This window comes from Mauremys reevesii, linkage group 8 (genome assembly GCF_016161935.1).
Source record: "Mauremys reevesii isolate NIE-2019 linkage group 8, ASM1616193v1, whole genome shotgun sequence".
Classification (NCBI taxonomy): Eukaryota; Metazoa; Chordata; order Testudines; family Geoemydidae; genus Mauremys; species Mauremys reevesii.
The window spans coordinates 76,476,256-76,490,402 of NC_052630.1; the positions used below are offsets into that span (position 1 = coordinate 76,476,256).

At 43.4% G+C, this 14,147-nt stretch overlaps 1 protein-coding gene across 10 annotated transcripts in view; it reads left to right on the forward strand.

Annotated features, from left to right (window-relative positions):
• Positions 1-14,147, forward strand: part of TGFBR3 (transforming growth factor beta receptor 3) — a 191,509-nt gene that overhangs the window by 16,944 nt on the left and 160,418 nt on the right. For 9 of the 10 annotated variants that reach the window (XM_039486089.1, XM_039486084.1, XM_039486086.1 and 6 more), the window contains exon 2: positions 10,587-10,766. In XM_039486089.1, coding sequence (XP_039342023.1) covers positions 10,706-10,766 — 61 coding nt within the window. In that variant the 5' untranslated portion in view covers positions 10,587-10,705. The remainder of the gene's footprint in view (positions 1-10,586; positions 10,767-14,147) is intronic. The other variant, XM_039486085.1, reaches the window with a different exon arrangement.

Sequence of the window (14,147 nt, forward strand, 5' to 3'; positions counted from 1 at the left end):
CTGCCCCATAATAGTCTTCATCATTGTATAGGTTTTTCCCTGAGCCTCTTTCTAGCTCCATTAACATGTAGAATAAATGTTTTTCTTGACTTGAATAGATGGTGATTACACCTTGATTATCGTTTTTTGTCCCCTTAAACCTGATTCTCATCTGTGGTCATTAGGCGTTTCTTCATCATTAGGACCACGGGCCTTACTGCAAGAGATCTAAATTAAGATGATCCTCTTGTCTGTGCCTTCTTGACTGAAAAATCCTCAGTGGACTGGGCTCTAAATGCTCTTCCTTGGCTCTCTCTTATAGCTTGAAGGTTGTCTCACATCTCTGGGATGGTGTGCATGAAATCTTCATAAGTAACACAAGATTTATTAAGAATAAGCAGAGACAATTGAATTCAAACAAGTAAACAGCATGTATGATGTATCTAGTTTTATACTCTGTTTAACTAATCTAGGTGTATTCCCTGTGTGTCATTTTAGGAAAATAGCATATTTTGCTTTTCTACAGTATAGTTTTTTTGTGGTCCAGTTGGTCTCTGAGACCCTTTTTGGCAGCCAGTGTTGGAGATGCAAATTCTGCTTTTGGATGTTTCATGTCATCCTCTCTCACTCTTCCTCACTGGGATCCTGCAGTTATCACAGTTTTGATTTGCCCTCCTGTGACCTTGCTCACAAAAGTAGTTATCCAGGTGTACCCTTGTGGGGATGAGTCTCTCTTGTAAATGTCTCTTGTCTCAACTCCACTTTGCCACTGTAGTTGTACAGTTTAGGTTCCTGTTTGTCTGTACATTTTTCACATCTTAATTCAAAGCAGTCACCCTCCCACTTAGTGGGCTGTCTGTTCTTTGTGCTGTGCTAACCACCAGACTTTCACATGTTAATTTTGCTGACAGTAGGTTTCAACCTGCAACTGGAGTCCTTTATGTTTTGTGTTAGAGTTTAAACAGAAAGGACTCATTTTAAAATGATGATTTCTCAATATTCATTCTGTTCTATAGCAAATATGGATTATTGACAAATAACAATCTGTTACAGACTTCCAAAAGCATTTGTGTATCCAAATCTCATTAAACATACTGAGCCAAATGCTTCCCTGGTATAACTCCTTTCAAGTATTTCTCCATTTTATGATACCCTTTCATAAAATGTGTGTGCTTCCAGAAAATAGTTTCATTTTTTCATAAATATCTCCCAAGTTACCTCTTTGGTAAGCATCAGAGCTGTTTATAACCAGGTTAAACTAGAAACACCTCGAAATCCATGTGACAGTCTAAAGTAGAAAAGCCTTCTGATATTGTCAATTTAATGTCTTTGTATAGCTTCTTTTCTTCCCTTATTCCTTTTATTTTCATAAAGAGTTGTGAATGGCCTTAACCTATGTAACATACTCTGAAAGCTATTTATCATTAACATGTACCTGAATCTCTGAGGTAAAGATAATGTATTTGCAACATTGTCCTATATAACTTCTTCAATGTTTTAGATTGTTGTAATTTTTAAAGATGTATATTTCACTTCACCAGAGTGTAGCCTAGTGTATGCCTGGGTATTGGTATTTTTCATTTCAATACTGCCCTTAATTGTGCTGTTACACTTGGATTGCTTTAAATCGAAAATCTGTGTAGGTGGGAAATTGGGTATAGTTTAAATTAGATTCCTGAAATTTGCAGTCAAGTTATCTTAAGGCTGGGCCTATGAGTTGTTTCATATTAGCTCTCAGTTGCTCAAAATGTGTTGTACATAACCCTCCTTTATTTCTGTAAATCTGAAAAAGAGACAAATTATTTTCTAACAAATCTTCAACTCTGAGAGCCCGTTCTTAGTGCAACTCAGACTGATTTAGCTGTAATCTCCAGAATTCATGCTCTGTGAGCTGGTGAGATCAAGCAGCAGAGTAGAGGTTTAGGGCTTTCTGTTGGATACCCCTCAGAAGAGGTACAACTTCTTGTCTCTTCATTGGGCAAAACTGTGTGCCTTCTCCCCCCCCCCAAGAATGCCATGGAAACCGAATTAAAACTCATTTGCACAAACCTACATGGTAGTCTCTGTGATTAAAGGAAGGGTAGGGGCCTTAAGTAATAATGACCATTGTAGCTTTATCTCCTATCTCTCTCTGTGCATGCTACTTTTGCATGGGTCTGTATATTTTAAAAAAGGTCATTGTTGGATTATACACTTATGTTAATGAAAGAATGATCTAATCAATGCTTAGGAATTTCTTATTCAATGTATTATTGAATATGCTCTGTTTAGCTCTTCTGTTTCTAGTCTCTCTCTTTTCTGGTTTTTCTTTTGTTCATTGTTCGTGAAATGGCTATGTATAGCAAATTCAAGTTTCAGAGTGTTTATTCATAGACTATTTGCATATATGACATCTTGCAGCACATTTTGATGTTTTCTTATAACTAGCTTTGCCTAAAAACTTTGAATTTACTGTATATGATCATTTTGTCTTTGCAACTACTCTAAAAAGCTGAGTCAGAAACCAAATACTTTTATTGAACTGATTTAGTTTTCTCTGCATCCAGAGAAATAGCAGCAAATGGTTTCAGCTTCTCTCTGACTTCCAAGATGATGTTCAAGATCAGACATAAATTCTTCATGGCTTGCCTTTTGGCATTAAGCCCACTTGATACGGGTCCTTTTGTGGTCAAAATGCTGTGGTGTTTGTTCAATATGCTTGTCAACAATTTATTGTCTTTGATTAATAAAATCAAAAGGTTGGCCTTAACTTATCATGGAATTTAGGATCTCTCTTGGGTTAGAGGATTAACGTTATGACTGCTTCTTACACTGTATGTGGGGGATGAAACTGGAATTTAGTGTCAGGACCAGTAGCTTTTATAAGCCTTATAAAATTCTCCAGGGAAGCAGTCATCTTCTGGAGGTTTCCTTTCTTTAAGCTTTTCATTGTCTCCACTACTGTATTCATCCTTCTCCAGAATTATTTTCCTGAATTGGCAATCCTCTCTCTCTCTCTGGGCTTGGCTACACTTGAGAGTTGCAGCGCTGGTGGAGGCTTTCCAGCGCTGCAACTTAGTAACTGTCCACACCTGCAAGGCACATCCAGCGCTGCAACTCCCTGGCTGCAGCGCTGGCTGTACACCTGGTCTGCTTGGGGTATAACGATTGCAGCGCTGGTGCTACAGCACTGCTCGTAAAGTGTGGCCACACACCAGCGCTGTTGTTGGCCTCCAGGGTATTAGGAGATATCCCAGAATGCTTTTAACTAAATTACTCTCTTGTTTTGTTATGATGCCTCTCTTTGTTTTGTTGTGAACTTGGGGCTGTGGGAGATGCTTATCTAAAAAACAAACACAGCTCCTGTTTGCTGTGATCAATCAATTGAGATAACCCACTACCTTGCTGTGAATGAGGCAGGCAGGGGGATGAGTGTTTGCTGGAGGAGAGAAACTGCGGGGGAGGGAGGGAGAAAGGGAGTCCGTTGGAGCAGCTGCTTATCTGGTCTGCAGGCTGTTTGCAGTTAAGAGTAAATGAGGGGGCAGGGAGCTGATACACAGTGTCGGCTCCAAAAATCCACTCTCTCTCTCCCCCGCTCCCTGTCACACTCCACCCCACCCCCCTCTTTTTTGAAAAGCATGTTGCTGCCACTTGAACGCTGGGATAGCTGCCCATAATGCATCACTCCCAACAGTGCTGCAAATGTGGCCACACTGCAGCGCTGGTAGCTGTGAGTGTGGCCACACACCAGCGCTTTCCTTACATAGCTGTACGAAGACAGCTGTAACTCCCAGTGCTGCACACCTGCAAGTGTAGCCAAGCCCAAAATGTGGCTTGTGTGTGTGTGTGTGTATATTTTTTTTTTCAATTTTTGAGAAGGAATTAAGTTGCTCTGGGTTATAGTTTTTAAGGAAGATCACTGGTAGCTTGGGATATTACAACCAACCTGTGTAATATTTTGGAGGATACAAATACATGTAGCATGCTGTCAGTTCAGATATGCAACATACATGATGCATGAAGGCACCTCTTATCCCACAGTTAAGACCAAAAAAAAAAAGATTCTGTAATTAACAATGGCAGGAATAATATACCCATGCCAGAAATCTTACCTCCTTAAATATGATGATTTCCTATAAACCATGCCAGCTTGGTGCCCTGAGATCAGCACTGATGCAGAGGGGGATGCAGCAATAAGGAAGGGCACTGTTTTAGAGCTGGTTTTATAGTAGCCAAATCAGGCTCTAGATTGTCTCAGGACCCTATGGGAAAGGAGCCTTCTGTGAGCAGTTGTACTTTGTTTTGTGCAGAAGGGGGTGGGGCAAATAGTCATAGCCCTGGTCTACACGAGTTTAGGTCAAATTTAGCAGCATTAGATCGATTTAACCCTGCACCCGTCCACACGTTGAAGCCATTATTTTCGACTTAAAGGGCTGTTAAAATCGATTTCTGTACTCCTCCCCCAATGAGGGAATTAGTGCTGAAATCAACCTTGCTGGGTCGAATTTGGGGTAGTGTGGATGCAATTCGACGGTATTGGCCACCGGGAGCTATCCCAGAGTGCTCTATTGTGACTGCTCTGGACAGCGCTCTCAACTCAGATGCACTGGCCAGGTAGACAGGAAAAGGCCTGTGAAGTTTTGAATCTCATTTCCTGTTTGGCCAGTGTGGCGATCTGCAGGTGAGTGCAGATCTCATCAGCAGAGGTGACCATGATGGAGTCCCAGAATCGCAAGAGCCCCAGCATGGACCGAATGGGAGGAACGGAATCTGTTCGCTGTATGGGGAGATGAAATGCCCAAACATTTGAAAAAATCTCAAAGGGCATGAAGGACAGGCTATAACAGGGACCCGCAGCAGTGCTGCTTGAAACTTAAGGAGCTGAGGCAAGCCTACCAAAAAAACAGAGAGGCAAATGGCCTCTCCGGGTCAGAGTCCCAGACATGCCGCTTCTATGATGAGCTGCATGCCATTCTAGGTGGTGCAGCCACCACTACCCCACCCCTGTGCTTTGATTCCGTCAATGGAGTAGCACGCAACAGGGATGCGGGTTTTGGGGACGAGGAAGATGATAGCTCACAGCAAGGAAGCGGAGAAACCATTATCCCTGGCAGCCAGGAACTGTTTCTCACCCTGGACCTGGAGTCAGTTCCCCTCAAACCCACCCAAGGCTGCCTCCCGGACCTGCCAGGCGGAGAAGAGACCTCTGGTGAGTGTACCTTTGTGTAAATATTATATGTGGTTTAAAAGCAAGCATGTTTAATGATTGTCATTGCATAACAAAGCATGGCAGCGTATGGTCCCGGTGTTTGCTGGCATTTAAACAACATCAGTTCTTTATCTCTCTGTGTCATCCTCAGGAGAGTGATATGATATTCCTGGTCACCTGGTTGAAATAGGGTGACTTTATTAAGGGGACATTCAGAGGTGTCCATTCCTGCTGGGCTGTTTGCCTGTGGCTGAACAGAAATGTTCCCTGCTGTTAGCCGTGCTGTGGGGGGAGGGGTGAAGCGATCATCCTAGAGAATTGGGGCTGTGTGTGGGGGGTTTAGTTGGGTTTGTGCTGCACATTAACCTGAAAACTGCAGCCCCTCCTCCTTTTAAATGGCCAACCCAATGGCTGCTTGGTTTGGGAAATGAGGGCACTGCTGTTTGAAACCATTCCCATATGTTATGAAGGTTAAAGAAGCCAAAAGACTGTTACTTACCATGGCTGCCTGCAAGCCAAATTCTGTTGCCCGGCCCTGCATGAAAGATCTCTCACACCAAACCGGCATACCCTCAATAAGAGGCAAAATGCGACCTTGTACCGAAAGCACATGTGCTATGTAATGTTAACAGCAAGGTTTACCGTGAAAGTCTACCCATTGTTCTCTATAATGTGTCTTTTTAACTACCACTCTCCCTTTTTTCCTCCACCAGCGGCAATGTTTCAACGCTCACACTATCTTCTCTTTCCCAGAGGCTAGTGAAGATTAGAAGGCAAAAAAACACACTTGCGATGAAATGTTCTTTGAACTCATGCAGTCCTCCCACACTGAAAGAGCCCAGCAGAATGCATGGAGGCAGACAATGTCAGAGTCCAGGAAATATGTTAATATGAACATGAGGACAGGGTGGCGGGCTGAAGATGATAGGTGGCGTCAGCTTGGTGACAGAAGGCAAGAAGCAATGCTGAGGCTACTGGAGGAACAAACTGATATGCTCCAGCGTATGGTTGAGGTTCAGGAAAGGCAGCTTGAGCACAGATGGCTGCTACAGCCCCTATGTAACCAACCGCCTTCTTCCCCAAGTTCCATAGCATCCTCACCCAGATGCCCAAGAACGTGGTAGGGGGGCCTCCGGGCACCCAACCACTCCACCCCAGAGGACTGCCCAAGCAACAGAAAGCTGGCATTCAATAAGTTTTAAAGTGCCGTGTGGCCTTGTCCTTCCCTCCTCCCCCACCCCTCCTGGGCTACCTTGGCAGTTATCCTCCTATTTGTGTGATGAATTAATAAAGAATGCATGAATGTGAAGCAACAATGACTTTATTGCCTCTACAAGTGGTGATCGAAGTTGAGAGGGGAGGGTGGTTAGCTTACAGGGAAGTAGAGTGAACCAAGGCAGGTGGGGTTTCATCAAGGAGAAGCAAACAGAACTTTCACACTGTAGCCTGGCCAGTCATGAAACTGGTTTTCAAAGCTTCTCTGATGCGCACCACGCCGTCCTGTATTCTGCCCTGGTGTCTGGCTGCACGTAATTAGTGGCCACGTGATTTGCCTCAACCTCCCACCCTGCCATAAACTTCTCCCCCTTACTCTCCAAGATATTGTGGAGCACACAGCAAGTGGTAATAACAATGGGAATATTGGTTTCGCTGAGGTCTATCTGAGTTAGTAAACTGCACCAGCGTGCTTTTAAACGTCCAAATGCACATTCTACCACCATTCTGCACTGCTCAGTCTATAGTTGAACAGCTCCTCACTACTGTCCAGGGTGCCTGTGTATGGCTTCATGAGCCATGGCATTAAGGGGTAAGCTGGGTCCCCAAGGATAACTGTAGGCATTTCAGGGTCCCCAACAGTTATTTTCTGGTCTGGGAAGAAAGTCCCTTCCTGCAGCTTTTGAAACAGACCAGCATTCCTGAAGATGCGAGCGTCATGTACCTTTCCTGGCCATCCCACGTTGATGTTGGTGAAATGTCCCTTGTGATCCACCAGTGCTTGCAGCACCATTGAAAAGTACCCCTTGCGGTTTATGTACTCACTGGCTTGGTGCTCTGGTGTCAAGATAGGGATATGGGTTCCATCTGTTGCCCCATCACAGTTAGGGAATCGATTTGCAGCAAAGCCATCCACTATGACCTGCACATTTCCCAGAGTCACTACCCTTGATATCAGCAGCTCTTTGCGTTGGCTATCACCACTCACTTCTCAACTGTGAGGGCTGCTCTCATCTTGGTATTCTTGCGCTTCAGGGCAGGGAAAAGCAAGTCACAAAGTTTCATGAAAGTGCCCTTACGCATGCGAAAGTTTCACAGCCACTGGGAATCGTCCCAGACCTGCAACACTATGTGGTCCCACCAGTCTGTTTGTTTCCCGGGCCCAGAATCGGCGTTCCACAGCATGAACCTGCTCCATTAACACATTGCCGGGGCCTGTACTTTGAGAGAAGTCTGTGTCCATGTCCTCATCACTCTCATGATCGTGCTGCTGTTGCCTCTTCGCCTGGTTTTGCTTTTGCAGGTTCTGGTTCTGCATATACTGCAGGATAATGCATGTGGAGTTCACAGTGCTCATAATTGCGGTGGCGATCTGAGCAGGCTCCATGCTTGCCGTGCTATGGCGTCTGCACTGAAAAAAGGTGGGAAACGATTTGTCTGCTGTTGCTCTGCCAGAGGGAGGGACAACTGACAACATGGCTTACAGGGTTGGCACACAGAATGGCCCTCTCAAGGATTGAACACAAAACCCTGGGTTTAACACGCCAGTGCTCAAACCACTGAGCTATCCCTCCCCCCACTATTCACCAGGGGGAGGGGGAGAGCAATTGAATACAAAACAAATCTGGTCTCTTTATTGTTTTGCTCCACTCCATCTCTCTTATACATCTTAGGCTGGTAGCAGATGGTGCAGTATGACTGCTAGCCATTATCATCTCCTGGCTGCTCGCCAGAAGACGATGCAGTACGATTGCTGGCCATCGTCATCTCCTGGCTGCTCACCAGAAGACGATGCAGTATGACTGTTGGCCATCGTAGTCTCCCATTTATGTCCAGGTGCCTCCAACCAACCTCACCAAGGCCAGCCAGGAGCACACATGTCTGCCCAGGCGCCCCTGACCAACCTCACCGAGCTCGGCTAAAAGAGTACCCAGGAGACAGTGATGATGGCTACCAGTTGTAATGCACCGTCTGCTTACAAAAGGCAATGAGCTGCTGCTGTGTAGCCATGCAGTACCATGTCTGGCAGCACCGAGGAGACATGTGAGTTGACAGTGAGGTGACAGCTGAGCAGGCTCCATGCTTGCCGTGGTATGTCGTCTGCACGGGTTACCCAGGAAAAAGGCAAGAAACAATTTTTTGCCATTGCTTTCACGGGGTGGAGGGGCTGACGACATTTACCCAGAACCACCCGTGACAATGTTTTTGCCCCATCAGACATTGGGAGCTCAACTCAGAATTCTAATGGGCGGTGGAGACTGCGGGAACTGTGGGATAGCTACTGACAGTGCAATGCTCCAAAAGTCGACACTAGCCTCGGTACTGTGGACGTACTCCGCCGACTTAATGGTCTTAAGTGGGGACACACACAATTGACTGTATAAAATCAATTTCTAAAAAATCGACTTCTATAAATTCGACCTAATTTTCATAGTGTAAACATATCCATAGATTCTAAGGCCAGAAGGGGCCATTGTGACAGTCTAGACTGACCTCCATTAGGCCATAGAATTTACTCAAAATAATTTCTAGTGCATATATTTTTAGAAAAATGCCAATCTAGATTTAAAAATTGTCAGTGATGGAAAATCCACCATGAACCCTGGTAAATTGTTCAAATGATTAATGACTCTCATTAATGTATGCCTTATTTCCTGTTTGAATTTTTGTACAGCCAATGGAACTTCTGTTGCACTGTCTTCTTCTTCCTCCTCCATTCTATGGGACCCTGCAGAGGGGTCTTTTCAGTGTCAAGATCTAGTGGGGGGGGGGCGGGAAAAGAGTGGGAACTTAAGTATGAGGTTGTTGGGCCATGTGCTGCATTGTTTGCCTCTCAACAGCCCTGCAATGATTAGAATACAGCTTTCAATACAGCTCTATTTGCATGGAGGGAACTCTCCCTTCCTCTCTCAGGGAGGGATCTGTGAGACAGCTGTGATCAGTGGAGGCCCTACTAGCTCTATAGGAATCACAGAACCAGAAAGGGAGTGGAGGGATTGTATGGGGTCCACACTAGAGTCAGTGTGGCGGAATGGAATCTCTGCATTGATGGCTTTTGCTAGAGAGTAACTTCATCTTATTCTGCAGGGGGCAAATCCTGTCTCTTCAGAATTATTTTGGAGAAATGTTGCAAGGAAGTTCTTGGAATCTTCTTCCCACTCACAGAATCTCTGTGGGAAGGGGTGATGTAGGACCACATTTGCCCTTTGTAGGCTGTCAGTGGTCACAGAGTCACCCATTATTACCCTATGATCAGGGTGCAGATCACATAGTGGGGTATCTGAGTTTGCCTGATACTATTTTGAGTCTAAGGTGAGCAAGTACATTTTAAGTAGTGGTAATCTCGCCTCAGTTTGGAATTCTCTATCAGCTCAGCTCTGTTCTATCACCCAGTTTGTGGTGGTGATTTTTAAGATCTTACATTGCTGTATAAGTAATCTGTTGGTTGCTGAGGCATCTTTTGTCATTTTGTGTTTGAGAAGGCTGGTAGTGAAATATAATATATTTGCTTTATTTGACTGAATATGGTATCAGCATCCCTGTTTGCTGACTTCAGATTCTTGTTCTGGGCAGCTAGCTGCCTGAAGGAGAGCCAGTGTAGGGTAGGGGTATTCTATTTTTTCTCATAAAATATATTAAGTTAGTTGTAGGTTTAGGGGTTTTGTGTTTTACTCTAGCAAATGTTTTAGTTTCAGGATCTTTGAAATGGTTTTCGTGTTTGTGGTGCCAATTTAGGAATGCATGTCAGAGTTACTGTGTTACTCAAACTGTGTGTGGGGAATTCCTCTCATGATAGTTGTAAGATTGGGTAATATATCTTCTGACTTTAGTGACCCAAAGAAATTTGCATACTTAAAATAAACTTACCTGAGTCCATATGGGCTTCTTCTGGGCTTCAGCAGGACTCCAAATCTAGCTGTCCCCCAGAATGCATTCTGGGACATCTGTTTGGAACAGGACACAGCTGGTGTGATTATTTTGGGAGGATGGACAAGACAGAAAAATGAAAAAGGAAAAGATTAGTTATTTGCTAAGTGTCCCTTTTGCTGCTTAGGATATTCAGCAATGTAAAAAATACTTGTGTAATTCTCCTTTAAGAACTATCTGTTTTGCTAGATATGATGCAAAAAGATATAATTTTAAATAGGTGAGGACATTTCTATAAGACATATTTCTATTAAAATGTTTTTTTTCTCTCTCTCAGTAGATAATTAAAAGTCTGGAAGACTTGATTTCAAAGCATATATTACTGATTTCAAAGGAAGTACATCTACATGAAGAGCTACAAAAGGAGTTGATTTGAGAAGACCCAGTGTTGCAAAAATGACTTCAAGTTGTGTGTTTCCAGTGTTTGCTTTGATGATTTTGTGTTTAGCAGCTGCAGGTAGGTGGCATTATGTAAATCGTGTTCATTGTAACTCATTGTGTGCATTTGGAATTATTGATCAAAAATAAATGTTCATGCTAGAAGAATTTAGGTCAGGTAAGACTTGTGTAGAATCTAATTGCAGATATGAAGCAATAATGTATGATTGTGATAGTACTTTCTGGTATGAGTGTTTGATGAGAAATAACTCTGCTTCTATAATGGAGCCCTCTTACTTATGGTTGCTGTTAGAATCTTTAAATTATTTTCAAATAGTTAATATTCACTGGCATTCATTCTGTTAGAAATCCTAAATAGATAACATTTATAAGATGCCTTACCAATTTATTATGTCAGTGGCAATATTTATGGTAATCCCTATGACCAAGACTTCAAAAAATTGTCTTGTCCAGGGCCAGTAGGAATCTGTGGGGGTGAGTGCCATCAACTTCTGCAGAATCTAAGCTTTCATTTAAAAAAGAATTAAGTTTCTGGTCTTCTGGGTTTTGAAGAAATCCTTCCAAACGTGGGCTAATTGTAAATGGTGCATCGATGTCTTCCTAAGTCTGCAGAGAGACAGTCCACTGCTGTTTCCACTGTTAGTGTGTGTGTCTTCATTGATAGTTAACCTGGTTGATTGGCACCTGAGTGTGAGCGACCAGGTTAGCCTAGTGCGGTTGCAAGCATCCCCTCAGCAAAGCTCTACCTATGTTACTCTGTCCTCACTGTTTCTGCACTTGCCCGTGTGTGTTTGGGGGCATATCCCATGGTCCTGTACTGTGATGTTCTAGGTTTCATTCCCAGTCAGTTGTGTCAATTGCAGGAGAACTGGTCATTGGGGGAATTATGAACTATCAACACTTGTCTGTCTTTGCCTGTGTCCTGACTGCAAAATTTGCTGGTTCCAGACTGAGTTGAAACAGGCTCTAACTGATCCTCCTCATCCATTTAAACTAGCCCTGTCTTAAAGCATCTCCTAATCTGGTTCGAGGTTTTTCTGTGGGGATGGTGGGGAGAGGTTGGGCTAAAACTCAGTGAAGACATACCCGTCTGAGAAGTGTGGGTATGGCAGCTGTGCTCTCAGCATGTCCATCTTTGCAGGTATCCCAGGATGAGAGGGCAGAGGGTCAGTCACCCAGTACATGTGTGGGAGGGATCCTGCCAAAACGACCTTGTCACCCCAGCAGAGTGCTCTGGAGGAAGGATGTTCTTGCCACTTGAAAAAAATATTTGGTGTAAAAACTGAGAATGAATTCATCTGTTGGTGGGATGGGGGAGGTTGGGGCCGATAAGCCAGTCAGGGCTTTGGTTAGGTTTGGAGTTGGCAGGCTCCCTAGGCTAGAATTTTGGGTTGGAGCCAGTAAGTATCCCCAAGATGGGGTTAGGGCTGGGACCAGTAAGGGTCTTTGAGACTGTCTCTTTGTATTTTTTTTTTTTTACAGGGCCTAGTAAATGCGGCCTCAGTTCTGGTTGAGACGTCTAGGCGCTCATAATACAAGTGAATTACAACCTGAGTTGTGTGCGTGTGCGTGCGCTGTATATGTAGTATTAATTAGGGGTGAGGAGTCATTTGGGAGTTCTTGGGTCTGAAGATCCTGTGGGAGTGAGTATCTGACCAGCTCAAGACTGAGTAGGAGAGGAAAAGCTCAGGCACTAGTATATTTTCTGTCTGGGGAGTGGACTTAATCCTTGGGCTATTAGGTCCTGGGTAAATTTTTCAAGTCCTTGCTGTAGGGTTGCTGGGGTTACGTATGGACTTAATGTTTGCAGGATTAGGGCCTGTACTTGATATGGAGAACACTGTTTATCTTAAAGGACAGTTGTAAAAACTTTTAATGGTGACTATTGCATTAAAGTTAGCAGGAGTTATATAGACAAGGGAGATACATTCCCATTTATAGGAATTGGATCTGCTCCATCTTTTGTCACATGTAAATACTCTTTAACTAGTTTGTTATAACATCTCCTAAATGCAGCAATAAAAAGATCTGAAGGTTCAAGTCTCTATATAAACACACACACATGCATTTTCTGTGATACTCTGAAAAGTCCACTAAATTTAGATATGTTTGTTAAAGTTGTCTCGCCTTAGTGAGGCACCCTTCGCTTTGTGTTCTCCTCGTGTGCAAGAATGTTGTCCAAAACTGTTCACTGGGGAGTGGCAAACAGAGATGCAGCCAGTCAAAATGAGGTAGTGGGGAGACTGGACAGATGACTTGTTTAAATTTGGGATGTCCTCATTGTGGAAAAGATTACCAACTTTGGAAGAGACATGTCTAAGCAATCAAGTACATTGCCATCTGGCTTCCTTTCATCAATTACATGGAAAATGCTGTTTCAAGAATGCCCTCAGACCTTGAGGGACTCTGTCCAGGGCTGACCTACATTGTAAGCATCCAGTCAGTACTAGTAACTGATTATTTAATAGTACTTGATGCTAAGGTTCTGCAATGAGCTTATTGTGTTGTAAGTAATTACACAATATGGGGTGTGTCTGTCTGTGAGCATGTTTGCATGTGGAGATGAGGATATGAGTGCCAGTGTGGGATGGGAAAAGGATAACTGCTTAGTAGAGGAAATCATAACTGTTCTAAAAAGAAAGAAACCTACTTTTAAATAAAGTGCCAGTATGTAAATCTGACTTGTTGATTTTTATTTCTTATTGTATTGGCAGTTCCTTTTCATGTCTTCTGGTGAAGGGGCAATTTACTAATCCAAGCATAAGCTACACCTAACACTGATATTAACGAAGAGCACTACATCAAATATAGTGATATCACACTCAGTATCATTATTAAAAAGTAATTCACGCCTCATGGGAACCTTGGAGTATCTGTCCAACTTGAAACTTCTTTGTTGATTTATTTTTTCTCTTGTTTCTCTTTGCTTAAGATATTCTCAAGAAAACAACATTACTCAGAGCTTGATGCTTTCCTTCACTTGCACTGGCAGAAGGAAGCAAAAATGGGTGAATCTGGAACGGGAGAGTAGGTGGGCTAGAAATGGTTTTGTGGGATCTGTTTCCCTCTGTCAAGTTGTTCTGCAGTGGCTCAAGAGCATGAATACCAACCTCAGGGCAGACTGTTGAGAAGCAGGGCACAAACACCAAATTGGCTGTAAGGTCTATACTTAAATTTCACCAACCAGTTATCAAGTGTAAACTCCTTAGGCACTAGCAGCCTAGCTATGGAGTCACAGGTACTCTGATCTACCTTTCAGCGAGGCAAGCTTGCCTTTGTTGTAGATAGTCCCTTACACCAAAAATCACAACCATATTCAGGTTACTCCCAGTCTCAAAGGATAGTCATTTTTCCCAGGTCCGTTGCACCTTAGATATCACACTAAAAACAATGCTTGTACCCAGTCCTTTAATAAATTATCTAAAGATTTATTCACTAG